The sequence below is a fragment of the Pezoporus occidentalis genome, unplaced genomic scaffold (assembly GCF_034315485.1).
Source record: "Pezoporus occidentalis ecotype Australia unplaced genomic scaffold, CSIRO_AGI_Poc_V1 ctg208, whole genome shotgun sequence".
NCBI classification, from domain to species: Eukaryota; Metazoa; Chordata; class Aves; order Psittaciformes; family Psittacidae; genus Pezoporus; species Pezoporus occidentalis.
The window spans coordinates 260904-270574 of record NW_026913943.1 but is presented as its reverse complement, the minus strand read 5'-3'; the positions used below and the strand labels follow the sequence as shown (position 1 = coordinate 270574).

The 9671-nt window shown below is 56.9% G+C and overlaps 2 protein-coding genes across 2 annotated transcripts; one reads left to right on the top strand and one right to left on the bottom strand.

Moving 5' to 3' along the window:
* The first annotated feature begins 1124 nt into the window (after positions 1–1124).
* On the top strand, positions 1125–2892 carry RASD1 (ras related dexamethasone induced 1). The gene is made up of 2 exons (XM_062618979.1): positions 1125–1529; positions 1788–2892. The coding sequence occupies exons 1-2, from the start codon at positions 1244–1246 to the stop codon at positions 2336–2338; spliced, it is 837 nt and encodes a 278-aa protein (XP_062474963.1). The 5' UTR covers positions 1125–1243; the 3' UTR covers positions 2339–2892.
* Positions 2893–5305: 2413 nt separating this feature from the next.
* Positions 5306–9271, bottom strand: MED9 (mediator complex subunit 9). The gene is made up of 2 exons (XM_062618978.1): positions 8883–9271; positions 5306–5608 (listed from the first exon to the last, which is right to left on the bottom strand). Exons 1-2 carry the CDS (start codon positions 9254–9256, stop codon positions 5392–5394), a joined length of 591 nt encoding a protein of 196 aa, XP_062474962.1. The 5' UTR covers positions 9257–9271; the 3' UTR covers positions 5306–5391.
* Positions 9272–9671: the final 400 nt, after the last annotated feature.

Below are 9671 nucleotides of genomic sequence, written 5' to 3'. Positions count from 1 at the left end.
TCGCCTGCCCCATAGCGGCGGAGCCGGCGGTGCAGGGCTTCGCTCCGCTCCGCTCTGCCTGCGGGGCGCGCTGCCGGGGCCCGCTCCTGCACTGGGATCAAGTGTATGAACCGCACCGGGGAGCGGGGCTGGGGTCCCCCGGTACCCCCCAGCTCCCGGTGCTTCCCACCGGGGACAGAGATCCCGCTCGGGCCGGCCTCGGGAGGACCGAGCTGGCTGCAGGGCACGGGGAGCCCGCACCGGGTTGCGAGCGGGACGGCGACAAAAGCATCGCGGCTGCGGGCTGAGCCGCAAAGGGGGCGGCTTGCAAATGGGACCGGGTGTAGGAACCGGAGCGCAAACGGGACCGGGCTCCTAAGCACGGGGAGTGGGAACCGGGCTGCAAATAGGAGTGGGCTGTGCAGCACTGGGGAGCCGTAACTTGGCTGCGAGCGGGACAGGGCTGCCAAGCGCTGGCAGTGAGAGCCGGGCTGTGTAGCGCCGGGAGCATCCACTGGGCTGCAAAAGGGACGGGGCTCCCGAGCACCGGGTGCACGAACCGGGCTGCAAACGGGACTGGGCTGCGCAGCACCCGGAGCCCAAACGGGACGAGGCTGCCGCCAAGTACCGAGAGTTGGAACCGTGGTTGAAATAGGGCCGGGCTGCGCAGCACCCGGAGCCCCGACGAGGCTGCCAAGTACCGGGAGTAGGAACCGGGCTGCAAATAGGACTGGGCTGTGCAGCGCTGGGGAGCCTTAACTTGGCTGCGAGTGAGACAGGGCTACCAAGTGAGAACCGGGCTGTGTAGCGCCGGGAGCCCCTAATGGGCTGCAAATGGGACGGAGCTGCCAAGTACCGAGAGTACGAACTGGGCTGCGAACGGCACGGGACTCCTCAGCAACCAGGAGTAGGAACCGGGTTACAAACGGGATTGGGCTGGGGAGCCCAAATCGGGCTGCAAACGGGACGGGGCTCCCAAGTACCCGGAGCGCGAATGAGGCTGTGAACGGGGCTGCGCTGCCCAGCACCGGGAACCCAAACGGGGCTGCGAAGAAGGGGACTGAGCTGCTCGGAGCCGGGCACTGACTCAGCCGGTGACGCGCCGAGGGGCGGTCTCTGCCTCCTCCATATAACGAGGCAGCGGCCGTGCAGAGCTCACAGTGGCCTTTCCTGCGAGGGGAGGGGGCTGAGCAGCCGGGCACGCATCGCCTTCCTCCTCCTCCTCCTCCTCCTCCTTCCTCGGCGCAAGCTGCACTTCGCTTCAATGAAACTGGCAGCGATGATCAAGAAGATGTGTCCCAGCGAGGCCGAGCTGAGCATCCCCGCCAAGAACTGCTACCGCATGGTCATCCTGGGCTCCTCCAAGGTGGGCAAGACAGCCATCGTCTCCCGCTTCCTCACCGGCCGCTTCGAGGAGCAATACACCCCCACCATCGAGGACTTCCACCGCAAGTTCTACAGCATCCGTGGGGAGGTCTATCAGCTCGACATCCTGGACACGTCAGGCAACCACCCTTTCCCCGCCATGCGCCGCCTCTCCATCCTCACAGGTACTTGGGGGGAGCGCCAGGAGGAAAGGGGAGGGGGTCCCCAATAGCAGATTTCAGGTGTTCTTGCCCAGTTTGGGGGTGTTTCTCCAGACCTGGGAAGTGGGATTTTTGGGGGGGGTGGGCAACTTTGCTCCCTGCATGGGGTGGATGGGAGGATGCAGGAGCCACGTACTGCCTACTCCTTCCCTCCCCAAGCACTTAGCTTAGGCAGTGCGTCCCCATCCCTGCGACCATCTCACGTTGGCTCTTTGTCCCCAGGAGACGTGTTCATCCTTGTGTTCAGCCTGGACAACCGGGACTCCTTTGAGGAGGTGCAGCGCCTGAAGCAGCAAATCCTAGAGACCAAGTCATGCCTGAAGAACAAAACCAAGGAGAACATCGAGGTGCCCTTGGTCATCTGCGGCAACAAAGGTGACCGTGACTTTTACCGGGAGGTGCAACCCCGGGAGATCGAGCAGCTGGTAGGAGGGGACCCCAAGAAATGCGCTTACTTCGAGATCTCGGCCAAGAAGAACAGCAGCCTGGACCAGATGTTCCAGGCTCTCTTCGCCATGGCCAAGCTGCCCAGTGAGATGAGCCCCGACCTGCACCGCAAGGTCTCGGTCCAGTACTGTGACATCCTGCATAAGAAGGCGCTGAAAGGCAAGAAGCTGCTGAAGGAGGGGGGCCGGGGCAGCTCGGAGGAGGCGTTCGGCATCGTGGCCCCCTTCGCCCGGCGCCCCAGTGTCCACAGCGACCTCATGTACATCAGGGAGAAAGCCATCGGTGGGGGGCACAGCAAGGAGAAGGATCGCTGTGTGATCAGTTAGGAGCTTTGCCCACCATGGGAAGGAAGGAAGGAAAGACTGGGGGGGGGGGGGGGAGATGCTTGTTTCCGAATTGAGTTTGGGCAGGCACTCACCTAGAGAGGGGTTCGCCTCTTTCCCCAGCTTCCCTTATCCCAAGGCATTGCTTTCGTCATCTCCCTTTCCTCTGAGGTGGGGGGGATGGAGTTTGGGATGAAGGGATGCGAAGGGGGAGGCTTAGGAAGGGCAGAATGGGGATCTCCTTGGGAGCAGCCTCCTCCAGGCAGAGAGACAGGGAAAGGGTGAGCTGCTGGGCAGCCAGATGGGAGGATTAGTGTGGAGGGCATGGACTTTGGTGTTTCTTTCCCTCCCAAACCACCCAGCCTTCAGGAGGGGAGGGCAGGGACCTGCCAGCACCCACCTGGGGGTTTGGGGTTGGTTCCTGTTGGCTTGTTTTGTTCTCTTACCTTGAGAAGCTGAGCACGGACTCTGGCTCTGTGTCCTGTGTGGGTCTGTGTCTATGGAACACGTGCAGAAGACACTCCTAAGCTGTTGCAAAGGCATTGCAGGGTTACAGTCCCGATGGACCGAAACACTGACTCCTGTTTACATTCGTCTTGTCTCATTTGCAAGATCCAGGGGAGGGTGATGGTTGGGGGGGTGGGGGGACGGGACGGGAAGGGCTTTTCTAAGTGAGAAACCAATAGCACTTTATGTAGGTCTTGCTTGGCATTGACATGAACAAAAATCTCTTCAAGTGTTTCTACCGTGGGTGAAACTTTGATGTTTTATTTTTTCTACAAGTGAATAAAATCTTTTTCAAATGACACCTGTGGCTCCTCTCCTTTCAACCCGAATCCTGCTTCAACAAAGCCCAAACCCCGCTCTAAGGCGCTAAAACCCCTCTCAATTCAACCCTTTTATTTTACCCCCTTTTCTCCCAGTGCAAAGGTTTCTGGCTCTGCAAGCGGTCAGGGTAACAAGAGGCCACGCACGGAGTTACTCACTCAAACGTGTCTCCGAGCCAAGACTCTTTCCTCACTCCACTAACGCCAAGTGACGATGGCAGCAGCCCCACGCCGTGCTGGCCATTGGCATGTCGTTCACTGCAGCAACCCAGCAGCCTGACATCACATCGTTAGAAAGAGCTGCTTGTGTTTCATGCTTTTCCCCCCCATTAACTAAGCTTGAATGATGTCAACAGAGAGTGAGTCACTTGCACCCTGGTTGGGGTATTGTTTTGATTTTGCAATAGGAGTGAAGGAAGTGCTTTGCTCGAAAGGTCACCTTTGCATTTGATGGGGTTTAATCTCTTCTTAAGGAGTTGTTAGTAAGTATTGCTAGAAGGGAAAGCTCTTCAAAGAACAGCTCTTCCTGGCTCCGGCTTCTGCTGCGGTTTGCTTCCAGCCCCTTCAAGCAGCAGAACAAACACATATTAATGGCAAAGCGATTCTCCTGAAGCCATAAAATGAAGGTGGGCGAGTGAGACGCAAACCAAACCTGCCTCAGTTTCGGTTGAAACTTGGATTCAAGTTGCCAGAGTTAACTTGTTCCTGTGTTGAGTGCCAGACAGGTCTTTGGAAGCGCACTGTTTCTTCCAGCTCTGCATATGCCCTGATTTCATAGGAACAGCAGCTGGCAACAAAAGGCAAACCCCCATCCAGGAGTGAGATACGAGAATGTATTGAGCTGGGACAGGCAATGGTTGACAGCAAGGTAATTCCAGTAATAAAACGAGTGTACATTGTGCTGTGTTTATCTTGGTGGTGTGCTTTACTCAGAGGTTACACACTGGCACCTTCCCAACGAAAGTACTAGTAGAGTGGAGATAGAGTAATCTCTAGGCTCCAGGTGAGTTGCAACCATTCCAGCTTGCAGGGAGCAGGATTGCTTGTGTTTTGGGTTAGGAAAGGAAAACCATACACAAACACACCCTGCTTCTCTGCTTTTGAAGGCGTGAGTGTTACCCACCCTCTAACACTGGTTCTTAACAGATACTCTATTTCTCCTCTTCCACTACCAACCTGCACCATCTCTTAGAGAACCATGAGATTCAAGGTCCTGTCACATCTTCTATAGTCCACAAGACATGGTGCTGCTTATTGTCCTCTGCCACTGTGAGAGCCAACAGGAGGAGGACAGAGGCAGGGAGCCCCAGTATCCATCTGAAGGTGACACGACACTCAACAGCTTTCCATCAGCCACTGGCAACCGTTCTACTGCCCAAATGCTTGTGTTTGTGGGAAGCCCCCGGAGCACTTTGGAGGGGGAACTGACCCGTCCTGTTGAGCCTGACTTCTGTCACACGTGGAGTAGCTAAAAGCTCTTATCACTTCTGCCCTCTTGTTTTGATTCTGCTTGCCCTTCCTCCAAGAGGAAACGACCAAGGAGCCGGGCCCAGGCTACGCATGTCCTCTGTGCTGCCAAAGCCCTGCCCCAGTCCACATCCACTCAGTGAATACACAAGAGAGGCAGCCTGGCATTTCTAAATCTCTGCTTGCTTCACCTCAGACACAACCACCGCTTGTTGAAAAAGAGAGAAATACAGAAGCAATTGAAAGCAATCGTTCCTCTTTCGACACACAGACGGGAAAGTGTTCCAGAGCCCCTTTCCAGGAGCAAGGCCAAATGGCTCATGCTTCCCTCTTACATTCCCTCCTGATGTGTGGCCATTTTTAAGTGTAAAGAAACCCTGAATCAGAAAACGCTCCTTCTTCTTGCTGAGGGTAACCAGCAGGTATTTTGACCCACAGCGAGGAGAAAACATCGTGTCTCCTTGCTTGCTTCAATGTAAAGAAAACCAACCTCCCCTACCCAGAGAAGAAACAGAAGACGCATAAACGTACAGTCCTACAGCAGATCAAAGTGAGCATACCACTGTCATCATCACATGTGAAGCACAGTGTGCTGATTCAGTGCCACACGCCTTTGATCCACACAGGCACAACTTCAGAGCAACGCCACCGAAAGCAAGCACACAAGAAAGAGAAGTAAACTTCTGCCACCTTTATTTCTCCTGTTCAGCCAGGATAGAGGTATCTCAGTATCTCAGACCCGACAGCAGAGCTGCACCCTTCCTACTCCTTGGGGATCTCAAACATGCAAAGGCTCTTGTACTTCTGCAGCAGTTCATTTTTGGTCCGGACCTGCTCCCGCAGGCTCTGCAGCTGCTGTTGCTGCTGCTCTGGGCTCACGCTGATGCCAGGCATGGAGCTGATCAGCTTCCTCATCTCCTGGAACTTGTTCTTGAGCTCATTCAGCACCTGGTGAACATCCTGGCTGTCCTTGTCCATGCTGCAGAGGAGAGAAAAGCAAGACACCATTGAATTCTCCTATTGGAAACACCCCTTCAGCCTGTGGGGGTGACTGTCATTTCCAGTACCACCAAGGCTTAAACTGGAACTCACTGGGCAAATTTTGCTCTCGGTATCTAGCTACACACACCTAATTCACCTATCCTAATGAAATGGACACAGATAGATAGACAGACTGGGTAACCTCTGGAGCAAACTGGTTTCCTGCCAATTTCCAGTTACCTCAGGACCCATCAATGAGGTGAGGAGCTGGTCTGCAGCTTTAAAACATTACCATGGAGCAGGCTACATTCTCCCTCTGCTTGAACTCCCATCTCTCTCTTTGGGGAAGGTAAGATCCCATACGTGTGTTGTGTGTAGGCACCTGGAAAGAAAGCTCACAGTCTCACCCATGACCTGTTGCTTGCTGTAATACAACGGAAAAAAAAATCAATGCAGTCGAACAGCTTGACAGCAGAAAATAGAAACTGTTCCCCAAAGTATCCCAGAGCATCCAATGGCAGGGAAAATGGCACTTTGGAGCTTTCAAACGACTCTCTGGGGATGTATACCTCATAAAAGAGAAGCGACAGCTTATTTTGCTTGTCCTTTAAGAGCAGCACAATCGGTTCCGCAGCCAGCTCTGTGCTTTTCAAGCACCACCGTTGTCTGAGGCAGCGTCTGCCCTCAACCCCTCATTAGTATCTGCCTCAGCTTTGTTAGCACCGGCGAGAAGTTTCCCTGATTCCAGGCAAAAAGCAAGTCCCCGCTTCCAGGGCGCCTGTTAATAAGGAGAGAGGGATTCTAATGGTCTTTGACAACTCGGAGCCTGTTCTATAGCCAGATCTAAAAATAAACCTGCTTGGCATGACCAGGGTAGAGACAGGCTCGATTCTAAACTTGAGGGAATCGTGCCATGGCTGAGAGCAAAGCTTTTAACCAGATGGTGGCCGCTTGTTTCAGAAAGCCTGCTGGAACAAAACAGTCATTACTCCCTCCTAAAGCAAACTGCAGCTGGTACTAGAATGGAGCCCCATTATGCAGGCATTCCCGGTCGGGATGGCAGTGGAAAAGTACAGGCACACACACACGCAGGCTGATGGCATGGGATGGATGGGTTGGCGCTGCCTTTAAGCTATCAGTGCTGCAGGCTGGCTTTGAGAGGGATGTCCTTCCCGTTCCAGGCGTCCCCAAGCCTTGTTCCCTTCCCCACAGGTAGGGAGCTGTCTGTGTGGTTGATCCAAAGGGATCAGGTTTTAACCCTGATGGGTGGTTTTCCTGCTGCATCAAGCCACTGAAAGGACTCCTTCTCTGAGGGCACGGACAGGCAGGGGTGAGGAAGTGTGGGGAGAGACCGCCTGCAGTAACATGGGATTGAACACAACATCCAGCCACAGCCTGGGCTGATGGAGTGAGCATGAAACCTGCCTTAAGGCACAGTGCTCTTCATTACAGCACACCACAGCCCACCACTGGTGGAGCCATGTGCTGGGGCCTCAGCGGTGATGCCATTTGACTGTACAAGGTTGAAAATACCAACAAGCCCTGCTTGGGGAAACTTTGTCCGGACCCAAACAACAGGAAAGAGCACGTGTCCTTGAGTGTAAGCAAACTGATGGGATGTATCCTCGCTCCCAAGCAGAGTCACCTTGGAGATGTGTCAAAACAGCAGGGCTGGCATCCGTGTTAAAGAACAACACGTTTGCCATCTGTCAGGGACACATCCCATCACCTCTGAGGTCCTACCTGTCTGCAGCACTGCTCAGTGCACCTACATCTGCTCCAGCCACCCAGGAAATGCTGTGTGTGAAGCCAAGGAACACAGCTGGTTAGTGGGATGGCTGCTAATAGTGGGTGAGTCAGGAGACAGGGCACAGGATGTCCTAAGGACTGTTATCTATGGGTCAGCATGGCTTGCTCGGTGACAGACAGGAACTCTGGGAGGTCTCAGCTCATGGTTATGGCTCACTTCCGCACCTGCATGCACCCAGCAATGGGGTTTAGCCTCGCTTGTGTGGTCTGGATAGAACAGGCAGGGTTGAGGTTGGCACCATCAGCACAGTGGGGAAACTGAGGCGCTCAAGAGGGTTTGTGTTCTCACAGCCATTCTGTACCTGGACCAAGGTGTCCGGGGGTGCTCAGTCTTTCCTCGCCACAGCTCACATTGTGGAGCCATTAAGGGTGAACCTCTCTCCCCTTTCAAACATGCCTGATTTAAGTGAAACATCAGCAGGGCACAGCCCAGCCTCAGCTCCTAACTAAGCACACAGGGAAAGGACAGCCAGGACCACAACCGGCAAGTTGTTCCCATTCCCTCTGCCTCACTCCATAGCGTACAGGTGAAAGCCTGCAGGGATTTCCACAGCAGAACCATGGCCTTACTGGAACCTTCAGCATCCCTGAAGGAGTTATCCTGGGCCATACACAGCACAGGTCTCCGAACCTTAGTACAAGTACCTTTGACCTTACGGTACTTATCTTGACCCAGGATGAGAACAGCTTACCCCGTACCACCGCAGAAGCCGTCCTGCTTGTTACAGCTCCCCAGAAACGGGCTGTATCCCTGCCCCAGCACTGCCTGTACTTCCCGAGGCTCTTATCAGCCACACAAGACTCTTATCTGCAGCAATAACCCAGTGCGGGTCCAACACTCCTTGCTCCTGGCTGTTAATGATGGGGCAGTGTCCCTGGCCCATGGGAGCACCTGCACTGCTTGGGTGACCCAAACACCGTGCAGGCGCTGCCATGACTCAGCGCAGGGATGCACCTGGGGCTGTGCCAGCTCTTCCCAGGAATTCCAGCGGGGAGGGAAAGGGCAAAGGAGATGCCGGGAGGGGCGACCTCATTGCCCTGCGACTCATCCAGGGCACTTGAGGATGTTGGTGCTTGGAGAGTATAACCAAGAAGGGAGATCCCATCCACGGCACTCCAAGGATGCAGGGGGCTGGAGAGCATCGTTACAGGGTGATCCCATTGCCCTCATCCCTGTCCACCCTGAGGGTGTTAAAGCACCGTTAAAAGGGGGGCCCCATAGCCCTGTTCCCCACTCAGGGAGAGGGAAAGCATCATTTGAATGGGGGACTCCATTCCCATTCCCTATCCAGGGCACCCTGAGGATGTTGGGGTCTGGAGTACATCACTAGAGGGGGACCCCATTCCCCTGGTGGCAAAGCATCGTCAAAGGGGGGACCCCACTGCCCCACGGCATCACTGTGGGGGGGGGTGTGGGTGCGGTGCCGGGGCGAGGCGAGGCGAGGCCCGGTGTCCGCCGTTACCATTTGATGATGTCGTGGACGAGCGGCAGGAAGGAGAACTCCTGCGCGGGCGGCGGCTGCGGCGGCGGCGGCGGCGGCTTCGGCTCTGCGGGCGGCTCGGATGGCGGCGGCTCCTCGGCGGTGCGGGCCGCGATCCCCCCCGCGGCCGAGGCCATGGCGGACCCCGGCCGGCACCCGCGGCGCCGCGTAGTGACGGAGCGGGGCGGGCGGAGCTCGGAGCTCGGCCCCGCCGCCGCTGCCTCCGAGCCCCGCCCGGCTCCTGCGGCCGGCTCGGGTGGGCCTTGCCCAGGCGTGGGTCTCGGCCGGCAGCGGGCCGAGCCTCGGGCCTGCCTCGGGGCCGCTCTTGGGCCTTCCCCGGGCACTGGAGTGGGCATGGGCCGGCACCGAGGCGACCTCCGAGGTTGGGCCTAGGCCGGGGACTGCGCCGGGGCCTCGCCTGCGCCTTCCCCCGGTGTTGGCGTGGGCATGGGCCGGCACCGGGTCCACCTCCGAGGTTGGGCCTGGGCTTGGGTCGGAGCTGGCACCGCGGCCTGGGCCTTTCCTGAGCCTTGCCCTGGGCATGGTTCGGCAGCGAGTGCGCGCCGGGGCTGGGGCTGAGCCGAGCCTGGGGCTTGCGCTGGGCTCGGGCCGGAGCACGGGCAGCGCCCCTGCGGTGATCCCCCCTCGTGCAGCCCAGCGGCAGTGAGAGCAGAAGGGGTGCGGGACCCCCCACCAGCACCAGCACCAGCACCCCTGGTGTGCTCAGGGTATGCGCCAGCAGTGTGCCCATCCCTCCCTTTCGACCCAAAG